The sequence below is a fragment of the Jaculus jaculus genome, chromosome 4 (assembly GCF_020740685.1).
Source record: "Jaculus jaculus isolate mJacJac1 chromosome 4, mJacJac1.mat.Y.cur, whole genome shotgun sequence".
In the NCBI taxonomy this organism is placed as follows: domain Eukaryota; kingdom Metazoa; phylum Chordata; class Mammalia; order Rodentia; family Dipodidae; genus Jaculus; species Jaculus jaculus.
Genome location: NC_059105.1, coordinates 145,310,927 through 145,328,614, shown reverse-complemented (window position 1 = coordinate 145,328,614; position 17,688 = coordinate 145,310,927). Strand labels below are relative to the sequence as shown.

General features: G+C 41.8%; 1 protein-coding gene across 1 annotated transcript in view; it reads right to left on the bottom strand.

Annotated features, from left to right (window-relative positions):
- Window positions 1-14,209, bottom strand: part of Chmp2b (charged multivesicular body protein 2B) — a 33,981-nt gene extending 19,772 nt beyond the window's left edge. Inside the window, exon 1 of the mRNA XM_004663297.3 lies at window positions 14,014-14,209. Within this exon, the coding sequence (XP_004663354.1) occupies window positions 14,014-14,047 (34 nt within the window). The 5' untranslated portion in view covers window positions 14,048-14,209. The remainder of the gene's footprint in view (window positions 1-14,013) is intronic.
- Between the last annotated feature and the right edge of the window lie 3,479 nt (window positions 14,210-17,688).

Here is a 17,688-nt window from a genome sequence, read left to right as displayed (position 1 = left end):
TGGGTTACTTCTTGTCCCTTTGCCTTTTCCAAAGATTACATCCCCTGCCTTTTCTCACAGCATTCTACATTCTAAAAAGGGATTAAGCTATTGAATAATCTTTCTTCAAATGTACAAAAGCCAGAATGGCTATAGTCCTTTAGATAACATCAAGATGTATAACCACCCTCTGTTTATTCTTGAATCCTGCACATAAACAGTATGTCTGTTTAAACAAAATGTAGTAAGTAGCTCCAACAGGTCACCTGCAGTATTCCCTGTACAGAAAGAAAGATAAGGAAACACATGCTCTGGATGAAACAGACCCCTCTCAGAATATAGCCTGCTGGCTGACTGGTCTCATTTCCCTTTTCCCTTCAATAAACATTCCATGTATTTAAGCTCACAAAGATGGAGCCTTAAGGCCAATTAGCACTGCTATCACCTCAAGGTCAGCAAAATAAACCTGGTTCTTTCCTGATTCAGTCAGTATGGTCTTTGGAATGGCATGCGGCCCAGACTTGTGTCCAGTGGCATGCCTTTCTGTTTTCAATTCGAGGTAAGAGAATGACAGAAACATGTACTATTGTCATCTATGAGAGATACAGCTAATTCCTGTCTACCTGCTGCTTCTTCCTCAAGACAAGAGTGTGCTTTGAACTTCCCACCCACCGCACTTCAGTGCCCACAGGGCTGCCGAGTAGTGCTTCAGCATAGGTGGCATTCAGAAACTTTCAAAATGCAGCTGTCCCAGACGCATGACTTTGACCCAGAATGCTCTGTGTCACTATTCAGTGAAGTGAAAGGGGTCTGGAGACTTCTTCCTCCCATCCTCTCCTGGCCCATGCCAAGCATAACATGTGGAGAAGGCCACCCAAGGCCAGCTCTGTGTTGAACATTAAATGCCTATGTGCAACTGCCAGGCTTTTCTTGGAAATGAAATACAATGCCTGAACCAGGGCAACATTATCAGACTTGTGCTTTGGATGTCAAAAGACAGATGGTTCAGTGGATAAGATTGCTTGCTTGCTGTTCAAGCATGGAAACCCGAGTTCAATCCTCACCACTGACATAAAATGCTGGGCACAGGCCTGTGTGCCTGTAACCCCAGTGGTGGTTGGGGTGGAGACAGGAAGATCAGTGGAGCTCACTGGCCACAGAGGTTAACTGAAAAATAGCTCCAGGCTCTGTGAGGGACCCTATTTTAAGGAAATAAGGGAGAAGAGCAATAGAGGGGAACACACAACATCCTCCTCTGGCCTCTGCATGTGGCAATGAGGAGTACACATCAGCACACACACATGCACTCCCTCCCCCCCCCACCGACACATACACCAAAGAAAAGAGAGGGAGGAGAAGGGAAGGAGGGAGGGAGAGGACAAGAGAGAATAAGAATGAGAAAAAAGGTTCTTTCAGTATTTTTTGGATCTATGTCCATTATATATGCTTATAGAAACATGGCAAAAAAATAAACAATAGCCTAGTTCACTAGATTCACTGAATTTCTCCACCAAGATTTGAGAGCAAACCCCAACTTGAATTACGACTTACTACATTTCAGATATTTTATCCGCAAGCTGAGAGAGACAAAGAGAGAGAGAGAGAGAGAGAAAATGAGTATGTGGGTGTGCCAGGGCCTTCAGCTGCTACAAATAAACTCCAGATACATGTGCCACTATGTGTATCTGGCTTTAAGTGGACCCTGAGGAACAGAACCTAGGTGGTTAGAGTCTTGAGGCAAGCGTCTTAGCCACTAGCCATCTCTCCAACCCTGGCTTACTTCTTTCTCTTCTGTTCATCTGTGTATAACCTGCACATTTCAGAGTAAGAGCAAAAGTAACTATCAACTATAATCAGGAGCTCTTGGTACTTACTAACTAATATAGTTTGAAGTAATTATCTCTTGGGAGCTTGCCAGAGAGTTTAGGGTTACTGTCAAGAGAATGAGGAACATCAGGCCTATCATACCTCTTCTAGGGCTTCAACCTGTGCCCCAGATGTTTCCATTCTGTAAAACATGGTTGTTTTTGTTTGTTTTTGCTTTTTTTTCTTATTTACTTATTAATTTCTTTTTCTTTTTGATTTGCAAGCAGAGAGATAAAGAGATAGAGAAGAGAGACAGAGAGAGAATGGGCATGCCGGGGCCTGTAACCACTGCAAATGAACTCTGGATGCCTTTGCCCCTTGTGCATCCGGCTTATGTGGGTCCTGGGGAATTGAACCTGGGTCTTCGGGTTCATAGGCAAACACCTTAACCACTAAGCCATCTCTCCAGCCCCACACTGAGTTTTGACGTGCTCTAAGGTATAACTAATGTGAAATTAAAAATACATAAATGTATTTTCTACTTTTAAATGTATTTCTTCAGGGAAAAAATTGTTTTACTTCTGCAATTTCATTGTCAATCGGATATTCTTCTATCATATGAATTAAGACAAACATAAAATTCCCACACCTTGCTCTATTAGGAAAGTACATGTTAACCTTTCTATAGCAACACTGTGGGCAGAGTGGCACTGTTGTTATTAACACTAACCAAACCTTAGTCATAACTATGAATAGAAGAAAAAAACTGAATGTGAGTTCAGCTAAACTATGTACCACAGAGCTCACCAGTGAACAACAAAGTGGAAATAAGTCCAGGGTCTGTAAGGATTGACCACCCTCTTTTGTTGAGCAGTGTTACAGTTACTATCTCGTTGCTGGAGCAAGTGACCAACCAGAAACAGCTGTGGGAGGACAGGGTTTACTCCAGGCTCCATAGACTCCAGAGTAAGTTCCATCATGGTGGGAAAAGCTGGCTTCCTTTAGCATCCACAGCAGAGAGAAACAGCTACCAGCAGCAGCAAGCACCAAAGGTCAGAAAACATGAACACCAGAGTTCAAACTTGACCCTCTAGTACACCTGGGGGCTGGACTACAAGATCTACCACCAGGGACACCTCCTCCAGTTGGGTGCTGGAGACTTAAGACACAAGCTTAATAGATATTCACATTCAAACCATAACAAGGAGGAAGAAGAAAGAACCCACTCCCAGCAGGGGTAGGAATCATTAAAGGGCAGTGCCTAGAAAATGCTGATCTGACCCAAGATTAGTTCAAAGGTAGACAAAGACTACAGAGTGCAAAAGAATCAGAATTTAATATACAAATAGATTTGTTTCTAACTCTTTATAAATGGTATAACAAAAATTCCTAGCAAAGTATTCACTTGATTGACAAGTTTAAATATAAACAGAAAGCAAAAACAGGGGTGGAGGAAATGGCTCAGAGGGTGAGACAGCACAAGCATAATGGTCTGAGACCACTGGTGTCCCATCCCAGTAACCATGTAAAAAGTTGGGTAGTGGGCTGGAGTGGTGGCTTAGTGGTTAAGGCACATGCCTGCAAAGCCTAAGGACCCAGGTTTGATTCTCCAGGTACCACAGAAGCCAGATGCACAAGGTATCACATGCATCTGTAGTTCATTTGCAGTGGCTGAAAGCTCTGGCATGCCCATTCTCCCTCTCTGTGTCTCCGACTGTAATAAATTAAAAAAATAAAATAAAATCTTGTATAAAAAAGTTGGGTATGGTCATGCAGTAACTCCAGTACTAGGGCTCACTAGTTAGAAAGTTTGACCAACATGGATTCAGGAAGAGATGTCTTCGAAAGGAAATAAAGTAGAATAGTTACAGAACAGAATATATGACATTCTCCTCTGGTTTCCATTTGTACACAGAGGGCACACACATCCATACACTGTACATACATATACCACATACACGTAAACACCAAAAAAAAAAAAAAAGAGGAAAAATGAAAACGTAAACAAGTATACAGCTTTACTCTGGTCAAATGAGATAAGTTAAGTTTGGGGGTGATAAATAAAGGTAATGGACATGTGAATATTATGAAAGTATATAACATGCAAAATTTCTGTGGTACATAAAACCAATAGCTATCAAGTTTAAGCCAAAATCATTGGTTGTCAAATAATGTTTTTTCTCTCAAAAAAAAAATTTTTTTATCTAGGGTTACATTAATATTTAGTTAACTATTTTGGCTCAGAAAAGACCAGATTCTACTCTATTGTATGTAAAGTAACTGTCTCAATTTTTGTATCTTAAGTCCAGTGCTTATAACAAAATTAACTCTTAAGACATATTCCCTACTTAGGGTACTGCCTCATACTCAAACAATGGTCCTCATCTATACATATATATATATATATATATATATATATATATATATATATGTATGTATGTATGTATGTATGTATGTATGTATGTATGTATGTATAAATTCAAGCTCCATGGTTCTGTTTCCATTGTTCTCTGGGTAATTTGTACACACACAGGTATCTGAACTAATCAAAGATGTTTTCACACAGGTGCTAAGACCATATATTGTCTTACTTGTTCTTTTCTGATAATTTCTAGGTTAAATTAGTTAAGTTTATAAATCAATTGGTACTGTTTTCAAGACTAGTAACAGTTTCTGCCTATATTTATAAATGTTAGATATTTAAAATGTGATATGTGCCTACTTCCTATGCCTCAGATATATGGCTTATGCTGCCACAGTACAACAAAAATTTTACAGATAGGACAAAATGATTTTAGAAGCCCTGCGCCATTCTTTAACTAAGTCAATTTCAGTAATCAAATGTGCTCTGTATGTACATACATCCAGGCTAGTGTAACTTCCTTTCTGATTGTGTTAATCACCTATATAAAAGCCAAAGCCAATTGGAATCATTGGAGTAAAAAGTAAAATATTTTGGCCTGTGCTCCCATGTCATGAGGCCAGTGGAGATGATGGGACACTTCTACACTGGACCCCTGGTAAGTCACCTGTCTTCCTGAGCAGGGAGGTTATGGAGACCCCAACAAAATTGGTGTACAGTCTAAAATAGGAGAGTCACAATTGATGAACAATCAACCCTCCTGACTTCCCAAAGAAGGGAAAATTACTTGGCCAGCATGGCCCTGACTCATCCTAACAGGCAAGACACCAGTAAACTATGGGGCTACTCCTGTGTCCCTAAAATCTCTTTGGAGTGCCATTAATGACCTCTAAAATTAATCCTTAATTAAGTTTTGGCCATGTGCATGGTCTTAAACACTCAGAGAGAAATGTGTAACCAAAGATTAAAAAAAAAAAAAAAAACCTTAAACGTATAAATGGCCCTTAACTTCTGAAATTAGCTACAGCCATGATGTTAGTGCAAGAACAACTTGCTGCAGGCCATATTGAACCTACCACCTCTCCTTGGAATACTCCTATCTTTGTTATAAAGAAAAAGTCTGGAAAATGGAGATTGCTCCAGGACCTTAGAGAAATTAATACGCCATGGCACCTATGGGGGCCCTACAACCAGGCCTCCCCACTCCAGTACAATTCCTGAAGGATATTGTAAAATCATTATTGACCTAAAGGATTGCGTTTTTACAATTCCCTTACACCCTGAGAATTGTCAACATTTTGCATTTAGTTTACCTGTGGTAAATTTTAGAGGCCTTGAAGATAGTGGAGGCTGCAATTCTGAGCCAAAGGGTCACTTTATTAAAAAAAAAATAATAAAACTCTTATAAAACTCTTATAAAAAGCATCTTCTCCTGGTCATTTGTGCCACTGACTTTACACCCACCGGGGAGGCAGGAGGGGCCCCTCTTCTAGGTCCATTTACCCGCTTCACCACCCAGAGTCCTTACCCCTTATACCTCAAGAGTGGCAGAGTTAATAAAAATTGGACATGATTAAAGCAAAAAAATATATTTGGTAAGGACCCTGATAAAATCATTCTACCCTACTCCACTTCCCAAATACAATGGTTAATAGAAAATGATGACAAATGGGCAATATCTTAAACCTCTTTTCAGGGATCCCTTGATAACCACTATCCTGCTAACAAGCTTTTCCACTTTCTAAAAATTCACCCATCTGTTTTTCCTACATTAACCTCCCCCCGACCCCTTCCCCATGACCCCCTAGTTTCACTGATGGCTCCTCTAATGGAGTGGCAGCCTTCACTGTAGACAATCAAACCACTTTCTTACAATCCCCATTCCATTCTGCTCAACTGGTGGAGCTTTTTGCTGTTTTACAGGTTTTTCAACAACTTCCAAATAACTCCTTTAATCTGTATACTGATAGTGCTTATATTGCTCAGTCCATCCCCTTTTTAGCCACAGGCAATGCAACCAGCTTGCCTTCCTTGTTGAGCTCGATTCTGTGGCCCAGGCCAAAGCAGCTCACTTTGTACATCACCTTAACGCCCAAACCTTGCGTCTTCTTTTTAAAATCACTAGGGTGCCGGGCGTGGTGGCGCACGCCTTTAATCCCAGCACTTGGGAGGCAGAGGTAGGAGGATCGCCGAGTGTTCGAGGCCACCCTGAGACTACATAGTGAATTCCAGGTCAGCCTGAGCCAGAGTGAGACCCTACCTCGAAAAACAAAAAAACAAAAAAACAAATAAAATAAAAAATAAAATAAAATCACTAGGGAACAAGCTCGCCAGATAGTCAAACAATGCACAAACTGTGTCACCCTCCTACCCATTCCCCACTTAGGCATGAATCCTAGAGGTTTAATTCCCAATGAGATCTGGCAAATGGATGTAACACATGTTCCCTCATTTGGTAATCTTAAGTACCTCCATGTTACTGTGGATACCTTTAGTGGATTCATTTTTGTCAGGCTCCAGGCTGGAGAAGCTTCAAAAAATGTCATTGCTCATGTACTCAATTGCCTTGGTGTCATGGGAAAGCCCCAAATTATTAAAACTGACAATGGTCCTGGATATACTGGAAAAAAAATTCCAAAATTTCTGTCATCAACTACAAATTAAACATATTACAGGCATACCATACAATCCCTGGGGTTAAGGAATTGTTGAGTGAGCCTATCAAACTATTAAACATACCCTCCAAAAGTTAAAAACGGGGAATTTATATCCCATAAAAGGCTCTCCAAGAAATATCCTTCATTATGCCTTGTTTGTCCTAATATTTTTAACCCTTGATATTCAGGAAAATTCAGCTGCTGATCGCTTTTGGCACACAAATACAAAAAAATACCTTCATCAAAGCCATGTGGAAAGATCCTTTAACCTTAAAATGGAATGGCCCAGACCCAGCACTCATTTGGGGCCGCGGATCAGTATGCTCATCTGACACCAAAGAAAATGCTGTGAGATGGCTGCCAGAGAGACTTATAAAACAGGCTGATGATCCTCCAATGACATCTCACATACCCAGGGAAGAAACACTTCCCTGAGAAAATCCCCTTTTTTTCCTAACAGGACAAAGCTGGAAGGACCTCTACTTATCTGAGTCCTCTTACTCACAATCGGACCCATTATTATAAATAAAATCATGTCTTTTGTACGTCAACAGATTGAAGCTATTAAGATGCAGCCTTTACAGGTACATTATCACAGACTGGAGCTGGCAGATCAAGGCATTGCCACTGAAGACCTGCCACCTGCAGCTGTCACTCTCCCTTTATCTTACATTCTGTACTCATTTACTATACTGCTGTCCTCTACATCTCTGCTATCGCTGCAGTCTACCCGTCATGGCCAAATAGCTAACCCTCCTACGGGAGCTGCATGAGGATCCAGACCTATGCATGTCGGCTCACAATCAAGTGAGTGTGATATGGGCACCAACGTGGGTGTGAGGCAAGGAACTGCAGGGGAAGGTCCTTATCTGACCGCTTCTGGATTCCTTGAGAGTTATACCTGGCTTGCATGGAAGTTGGTACCATAACTGTTATCACTACAGCCATGCCTTGCTCTCGGGCCACATAGGCCCTGCCTCCCCTCCCCAAAAGGTACCAAGGGCCAAAGATTGTGGGAAACAGACATCCCACGGGAGGAATCAGGTCCCTACTCCCCCAGTTGGTTAATGCCCACCGCTGCAAAGTGGGCCTCCCCCTCTTTTTGGATAAAAGAAGGGAGATGTTGGGAGCTATGAATCAAATCTCGGCAATGTTAACAGAAACCACCATATAGCTAGTTAAGTTTCTACTTCCTCACCTAATATTCAACTACCAAGGGATCGTACACTTGGCTGAATACTCCCCCATGCTGCTGGTAGCTGATGAAGAAACAAAGGCATTTCAGCCCACCGCTAAATAGCGGGCCTCCCCCTTTTTTTATATAAAAGAAGGGAGGAGATTACATTACATTATATTACTGTAAAAATGTCTTCAGGAGATAAATCAAGTTTTTATGACAGGCACATGGTCAACAAACCATTGGAAGGCAGCTATGTTCACCACTATACCACAATGCAGAGAACAAACCTTTGGGCTCATTTGGACTTGGGTGTCATGATGGGGAAGAGGTGAAGTATCTTTTTAAAAATGTGGAGAATGCTTGCTAAGAAGGAATGCCAATAAACACTACTGGTCGGTCCTTAGGAAATGCTGGTCTAAATACCAGCAAGGAAAAATGCTCTGAAAAGCATACCATGCCCTGAATCCTACATCCTATTATTTTTCTTTATTATACAAAGAATACAGGCTAAATTAAGAACAAAATGTGCGTTCTAAAATATTCAGAACAATAACCACTCAGGGTACACACAGCATTCTAGACAAGGTCTGATGTCACAGATATGACCATGAGAATATTGTCTTTACTTTGGGAGAATGAAAAAATGTTTCTAAAAGAATTCACATTATATAGATGACAGATTCTATTTCTTCTTCACAGATCAGAAATAAGCTGCCACAGTGGACATACTATTATTATTATTATTAAGGTCATGGCCTCAGCAAAAGACTCCTTCTCTGTTCACAAATAAATATTTTTTAAATCCAAAATTAAGTATAAACTACTGTAGAGATATTTTGTTAGGTGCTGAAAACAATATGGAAGGCAAGCAAGACTCAGGATAATCTCACTTTAAAAGTGTAGAATGATTTACATTAGTTCCAATAAATGGAAGTTAGAAAGCAGATGTTAAACAATGGAAGAAAGGAGTATAGAACTTCACACAGCCTGAGGTCCTGAGGTAGAATAAGAGACAACTATCTGGAGAAGGACCAATAAATAAATAAATAAATAAATAAGCAAACAACTCCTGAGATGATTTGCCTCAGCTAAAGAAATTAAAAACAAAAAGAATTGTAGGCATAAGTAAAAATATGAAATCTGGTAGGGTAACAGTAAGACATGAAGTATCCTGATGAAGAAGAGAACAGTCAACAGATAGCTAGAAAGAAAGGCTATATGGGCTGGAGAGATGGCATAGGGGTTAAAGCTCTTGCCTACAAAGCCAAAGGACCCAGGTTCAATTCTCCAGGACCCATATAAGCTAGATGCATCTCGAGTTCCTTTGCAGGGGCTGAAGGCCCCTGACATGGCCATTCTCTCTCTCTATCTACATTTCTAAATAAATAGTTAAAAGAAAGAAAGACAGGCTACAGGCAGAACCAGGAGAGACAATCACACATTACTGAGAGTACACACTGGATCCTGCAGGGTACTTGATTCAACATGGAGTTTACTCTGTGGAGAAGCAGAGTCATATTTGGGTTTCCAGTGTACCGATCATACAACCACTTTGCAGAAGGCAGATAGAAGAGTCAGGAAGCTACTCAGAAGAAACCCAAAAAGGTGACCTAGGGAAGAGGAAAACAAGTAGAAAAAAATGTGTTAAATATTAAGGGGAAAATGGTAAGATGTGTATTAATTCAAGGAAGATGGTGAACCCTAAGCAGTACTAATCTGTGAAGAAGAAAGTTGTGGGAGAGACTGATACTTTAAAAGACGATTTATGGACTACAGAGATGGCTTAGCAGTTAAGGCCCTTGCCTGAAAGCCTAATGACCTGGGTTTGATTCTCCAGCACTCACCGTAAAGCAGATACACAAAGTGACACATGCCTGGTACGCCCATACTCTCAGTCTGCCTTTCTTCTCTCCACCTCTTTCTCTGGTTGCAAATAAATACAAAATAGTTTTAAAATAGTTTTTTTTTTTTTTTTAAAGTCATTCTGTTGGGAATCTCTAAATGCTTTAGATATCAGAATGCATATAGTAAGCAAAGTATTGGATATATGAGTCTTGAGCAAAAATATAACAATAGAAATTTTGGATGCACTAGCACTTAAGAGTATAACTAAAGTAAGGTGAACAGTAAATTAGGCCAAGAATTTAAAAAATAAATAAATAAACTGTCAGATGCAAGGAGTAAGTTTAAAGAAAAGAAAATCCCAAGAGAAGAATGCAAAGAACGGAGTCACTGTTTTGAGGAAAATTAAGAGTGTTAGTCATAGAAGCCAAAAGAGAGAATTTCAATGAAGACATTGTCAGGATCAAACATAAAACAAACATGCACAACAGGAATGATCATTAGTCCAAGACTATTTATTATCCGTGATGATCTAGAAGGCACTGATAGATAACCTAAGCAAGACACCATGACATGCCAAGAAGATGCTGAAGAATGGAGAGAAGGTGTGTCTGAGAAGTAAACTGAAGATATGTCACACCACTTCTTCATAGGGTGTGATGAGGAGCAGAGATTGATCCACACTTCCTAGGAAATGCTGAGGTCCAGGAAAGGTCAAGAAAGTGTTTATTTCCAGTTCTCCACTAAGGAAATTGAACTTTGGCTACAAACTTTAGGAAGAGCCTAGTTTATATTCAAAAGGTAAATAATGAATTGAGAATTTCCTGAAATGAACAAGATTACCAAAAGAAACTGTATGTTCCATACAAGTAATCTCTAATAGAAAATAGCAATGTTAACAGCTCTGCCACTGTAGTAGCTTTATGATCTTGAGGGAATTAGCTCCTTTCCGCTGAGTTTCCCCATCAATAAAATGGGGCAAGTAAGAGTGCTTATCTCATAGACTTTATGAAAATTAAAAAGTCATAGCATCTATAATTCATAGCATGCTACATGTCTTTACAGATGATAAGCAGATAAAAATTACAAAGCCTAAAAAACTTAGCTTTTGGGCTGGAGAGATGGCTTAGCGGTTAAGCGCTTGCCTGTGAAGCCTAAGGACCCCGGTTCGAGGCTCGGTTCCCCAGGTCCCACGTTAGCCAGATGCACAAGGGGGCGCACGCGTCCGGAGTTCGTTTGCAGAGGCTGGAAGCCCTGGCGCGCCCATTCTCTCTCTCTCCCTCGATCTGTCTTTCTCTCTGTGTCTGTCGCTCTCAAATAAATCAATAAAAATTAAAAAAAAAAAAAAAAAAAAGAACTTAGCTTTTACCTGGGCATAGTGGTATATGCCCAGAATCCCAGTACTGGGGAAGCTGAGGCAGGATCACAAATCTAGACTGGGCTACACATTGAGACTCTGTCTCAGACAAAACAAAATGGAACCTGACTGTTTATTTTTCAGTGCTTTTGGGCTGGGGTCAAACCCAAGGCCTGGCTCCCCCATACACTCCACTCCTGAGTGACCTGTAGGCACAGTACTTTACTTAACAAGGGCAGAAATAGTTACCCAGTTATGACAAGTGCTAATGGCATGCTGGTTTACAGGTTTATCATTGCCTTCAAAAAATAGGCCACTATTTGTCCACTTAGAAGAAAAACACTGCAGATGAACAGATTTTACTACACATATATATATGCTTACATATGTACATATGTAAATATTAAGTTTGTCAGAAAAGGAAAAATAAAGAGCTATTTGTAATCTCCAATTGGAAAGAAGGTTCTTCCATGGCATTGAGGTACAACTTTCATTAATTTCTATGACAAAGTACACACTGCAGACTTGTTCATCTCTGTGTCAAAAATGAATTAAACAGAACTCTGAATAGTCATGTGTGGTAATGTTGTCTCCCTTCTTAATTTACATGTGCAGTAGTTTTTAATGATATAGTATATAATTCTTCCAGCCAATCCAGAGACAAAAAGATTCAATTATTCCCCAGATCCAAAAGCAGTTATACATTTCCTTATATATCAGAATTTCATTACGGGAAGAAGAGATTAAAAAGTCAGCACACAGTAAAAGAGCCTATGATCAATAACATGCCTAACAATCTGAGAGAAATTCATAAAAACATATTACATCTCCCAGTACAAAATCTCATGACTGCTAAGAGCTGTGCTGTCACCATTTATACAAAACAAAAAAACAAGTCTTCCTTTAAATGGAACATGGAGTATATATCCAGTATAGTTCTGCATTAAAACAATAGAAGAGGCAGATCTACAATTTGTGTATAAGCAAATGATTTGAATTAATATGGTAATTTAAGAAAACATCAAGCATACACTTGGTAGTTGTGTTTAAAGTATATGGTGGCCAAATTCACATTCAGAAATGTTACACATGGACCTTCACTAAGCATTACTTATCATCATTCATTCAACTGCAGATGACTGTGTATTCAAGCACCTTCACTGCACATCGCCACTGTCCTTAACCCTTCAAGGATAAGTCATCGCTAGATTGCCAAAAACACCAGAATGCACAAAACTCAGATATATCTTTGAAAATATTCCATAAATATTGTGCAATCAAAACTGGAATGTTGAATTTTACTGTTAAATTAATTGAACTTGCAGTTTCAAGAAGAGATTACATCATTTTCCTCTGCTTGGCCAATTTTTACTATGTAAAACTAATCAAGACAGAAAAACTCCTCACTATATAAAACTTGAACACAAGAAGATATATATATATATTTAATTTTCCCTCTCTCTGGAGTACTATACAATAACAATAGCAATATCTTAGTACTGAAACACTGGAGAAAAAAAAAACAAGTGTCATGCTAAAAACTTAAAACAGCATTGTGTGGAAAATCACACATCAAACCTACTTCACAAAACTATGTTATTTCATACAACAAGTAAGTAGCTATTGTGAATGATATTTCTCAACTCATAAAATGTCACTACACTGGAAAATGTGTCATATAATGCAAAGTTGTGTTATGGAACTTGACAGCTAGTGTTAAAAAGAGTATGTGATGAAGAATAGAGCAGCAAGGTGGAGACGATCTTTGTTATCCTTCCCAAAATAACTCTGCTGGCATTGGAACAGTCAGGACAAAGGAATGAAGGAGTTACACCAAGTCAGAGCTGAGCCCTGTGTGTAACAATCACTGTGTCACTGTTGAGCTACCATGGCTCCTTTCAGGAAGAGGTTAGATCCTTACAAAGAAGTGATTATGTAGTTGAACCAGTAATAACCTAGACACCACATATAATGAAAACTATTTCTAACTAACTTGGGCAGATAGAAACACACATATATGTCACCCACACACACATATGCATATACACACATACTTTACAGGCAGTACCTATGAACACCACCAAACCAGTATTGTACATTCCAGTATTTTCAGTCCCCCTGTCCTCCCCGCCAGATGCTGACAGAGTTAAGTGTCTGGAACAATGTGTCTTTAAAAGGAACTTCTATGCTAATTCCATTTCCCTAACTTTAGCAGGCAAAGATGATCATAAGGGAGAAAAATCCATTATGAAAACTACAGAAGCCACTTCCCCTTGGGTTGGTTTTGCCACTGTATTCACCTGCTTCACATCTACTCTGAAGGGGTGTGTTGCTGAAGGTCCGAGTAGCCCAGAGCCGTGTTTATTTTGTCACTGGACTCTGCTGCCCACCCCTGCCCTTCCCCCAGCACCCAGGCTTCCCGCACGGATGCCCGGAAGCGAAGCGCCTTCTCCAAAGCGAAGGAGCAACAGCACACCTAGCAGGTGCAACCCAGCAGACACTCGTCAGCCAATGCGCCACGTCCCACGACAGCCGCGGGCCAGCGGCGTCCGGCCCCGCGCCAACGCCGGGAAGCCGGGCGAGGGCGAGCGAGGGCGTGGGCGTGCGTGGCCAGGAGTCCAGGTGTGCGTGCGTGGTCTGCAGTGAGTCCAGGTGAGGCTGAGGCCGCGCACCCCACGGTCCCAGAGTCGGCTCGGGCGCGGCCGGCGCAGTCACCTGTGGCCTCCATCTCGGCCCCGCCCCGTCCGCCCCTCCCCCGGGGAGCCGCGGCCCGAAGCCCCCCGGCGGGCGGCAGCGGGGGTCCCCGAGCACAGCCCGGCCTGGAACTCACCGTCCACGGTTTTCTTCTTGAAGAGGGACGCCATGGTCAGGGACCGGCGGTCGTTCGCACCCGAAACGGAGGCGCGGGGCCGGAGGGCGAGGACAGGCCGGAGCGGCCGGCGGGAGGGAGGCCGGGGCTCCGGGCAGGACCGCGGACCGACCGGGGTGTCGGCGCGCCAGGCTTCCGCGGCCGCGTCACCCGCAGCTCAGGTGACCGGGAACTAACACACACTTTTTTTTTTTTTTTTTTTTTTTTTTGGAAGAAGTCACTTCTCGGCAGGCGCCTGCGCACAGTGCAGGCGCCTGCGCACTGCGCGTCTGACGCCGCGGAGCTGCCCTCACTTCGTCAGCTGCCCGATCTTGCCGCCCGCGGGGTCGCGGAGGGGCGGGACGGGGTGGGTGGGTCCCAGAGCCCGCCGAGCTCTGCCGCCTGCGAACCCAGAGGCGTCCTGCCTGGCGCTCTCCCAGCGGAACCCGAGCTTGGCGTGTCCGGGACCCAGCGGCCGGCGGCTGCTGTCAGTGTGAATCCGCACGCACGCACGCGCGCCTGCGCCTGGCCCGAGCCACGGCGGAGCCCCGCGTGCGCTCCCCCTGCACCGACCCCCGCGGGACCCCGCGCCCGGATGGACCTGGGTATCCGGGATGGGGATGGGGGATGCGCCGCCTGGGAAGGCCGTGCTGGCCAGCTGCCTAAAGCAGCAGTGTTTAAATGCCAGGTGTATAGAAGTCCGCGCATATTTGCATACCTGGTTAAATACCTCGGACTGTTTCTTGAGGTTTTTGGAGTTGTTCACGGGGGAAGAAATCATGGTTATGTAGTGGAACTATTAGAATGCTACACGATATTGGTATTTGATATAGAAAAAAGTCCACGTGGAGGAAAAACACTGGTTTAAGAAATTCTTACAGGCAGAAAATGGAAATGCAGTTTTGTGTGAACATATTTATGTATCCTTACCTCTTATTCGTGAATTAATGTGCTTTTTAGAGACATTTTCCCCTTCCAGTCTACGTCATAGCAACATGGGATAAAAATAAGAGTTGTGTCTGGAGGTGTACTCAATGATCAATGGCAGACTCCTTGTGTATCAGGCCTTAGTTCAATGCCCAGTTCGAACAATAGCAATGATAACATTTTTTTCACCATGTTTAAATATCTGCGGTGTCACACTTGTCCTCTGTTTCCCTGTCCCCTCCTGCCATACTCCTTCCAGCTTCTTAAGACATCAAAACTGACATAGTCACTAACAGAGCTGCTGCTAGGGAAATTTAGCCAAAAGTTTGTTGGAGAAAACTTTTTCACAATGACAGTAACACACAAAATGTAATTGTCTCGATTTTTGTAGTCGTTTTGGGAAGGTGAAATAAAATGGGAAAATGTTAGCTTGCAACCAAGGCTTGGTCTTCCCTGGAGTAAATGCTATAGCAAAAGACATGTCGCCCTGGCTGAGGGTGCAGAGCCATGCCTGAATGCACTGCACAGCGGGCAGTGAGCTCCTGAGTGGGTAGGAATCCTGCTGCAGTCACCCTTGTTTTATTATTCCTACATGATCCCCCCCACTGACCCAATTGTAACAGTTGGGAAAATGCCAGAATACTTAGCAGCAACCATATGGAAGACCCTCCAAAAGTGCACAGCAGGAGCTCAGAGCAGGGCTTGCTCATTACAATAAAGATAAAATAGAAATATGCACCACTTAAACTCTAATAGCTCACAACTCCCATAGTTTGAAGCAGGCTGATACTCAGTTGATAGATCCCAGTCTGGCTGGTATCCATTCTAATCAGTTGGTTGCCAAACTTTATACACATATACACATGTACACACATACATAGTGACTATAACATTGTTTACACGAAGGGCAAGATGATATTTAGCTATAGCTGAAATCTGGAACACCAAGATGTAAACTAAAATTATTCTTCATTTATGCCATGCCAATCCTGAATCAATAAGACATATGTAAGCATAACAGAAAGACAGCTTTTTTTTTTGTTTTTGTTTTTTGTGTTTTTTTTTTTGAGGTAGGGTCTCACTTTAGCCTAGGTTGACTTGGAATTCATGATGTAGTCTCAGGGTAGTCTCAAACTTATGGTGATCCTCCTACCTCAGCCTCCTGAGTGCTGGGATTAAAGGCATGCATCACCATGCCCAGCTTGAAAGATGGTTTTTAATGCTGTTCTTTTTAAATCGCTTTACGAAACAGTAAACTAATATCTTATGGTGATGCCTTTATGACCCAATTTTTTTCCTATAAATTTCTAAGTAACAAAACAAAAAGGCCAGGCTTGGTAGCACACGCCTTTAATCCTAGAACTTGGGAGGCAGAGGTAGGATCGCCATGAGTTCGAGGCCACCCTGAGACTATGTAGGGAATTCCAGTCAGCCTGAGCTGGGGAAACCCTGCCTCTAAAAACCAAAGCAAACAAAAAAATAAATAAAAATCAAAACAAAAATAGCCGGGCATAGTGGTGATATTAAAGAATGCCAGCACTCAGGAGGCAGGGGTAGGAGGATCGCCATAAGTTTGAGACTACCCTGAGACTACATCATGAATTCCAGGTCAGCCTGGGCTAGAGCAAGACCCTGCCTTGAAAAACAAAAACCAAACGAATGAACAAAAAAGAAACATGAGCTGGAGAGATGGCTTAGAGGTTAAGGTGTTTACTTATAAAAGGATCCCAGTTTGACTTTCCAGGACCTATGTAAACCAGATGCACTAGGGGACGCATGCATTTGGGGTTCATTTGCAGTGGCTGGAGGCCCCGGTGTGCCCATTCTCTCTCTCTTTCTCTCCCTCTCTCTCTCTCTCTCAAATAAATAAATAAAAATATATTTTTTAAAGTCACATGCCATGTTTTGTGTTGGAGGTATACTAGTGATGAAACAAAAGCAGTCTGTTTTCCCTTTGACTTACTTTCCTACCAGTTTTTCATGTGCACTTAGTAGCTTTGACTCAACATAAGAAAGTAACCCTTCAATCCAGAGCTATACTGAAATGAATGAGTACAGTGTGAGGTAGCAAGTTCTCTGTCATTGGTATATTCAAGAGATAGAAATGTAGACTGGTTTCCTACAAAGAACCAAAGCCTTGATTAGAATATTTCTAAAGTGCCTTTAAAATATGAAATTGTATTGTCAGTAAAGTATACCTAAACTATATCTGGTTCTGTCCCAGGAGCCAGAAGGTAAATGATGCACTAAGGTATAGTCAAGTTATGTCAGTTATAGCAACCATGATTTTTTAAATGAGTTTAGCATAGTTCATTCTTCATATGGTCAACATTTTTTTTTTCAAGCGTTAAGACAGTATGCTATGGCTGGAGAGATGGCTTAGTGGTTAAGGTGCATGCCTGCGAAGCCTAAGAAACCAAGTTTGATTTTCCAGGTCCCATGTAAGCCAGATGCACGTGGTGGCACATGTGTCAAGTTCATTTGCAGTGTCTGGAGGTCCTGGCATGCCCATTTTCTTTCTGTCTCTGTCTCTGTCTCTCTCTCAAATAAATAAATAAAATGGATCTTTAAAAAAAACAGTATAATAATACTGAATGTAATTTTTCTGCTGTATTTAATAACACAGTTCTTCCGCTTTAAAAACCGGAACATTTGCTTCATTTTAGTTTAATGGTATATTGGCTTATAAGATGCCTTCTTCTGGCTGTTGAAGGCAGGCTATCTGATGAC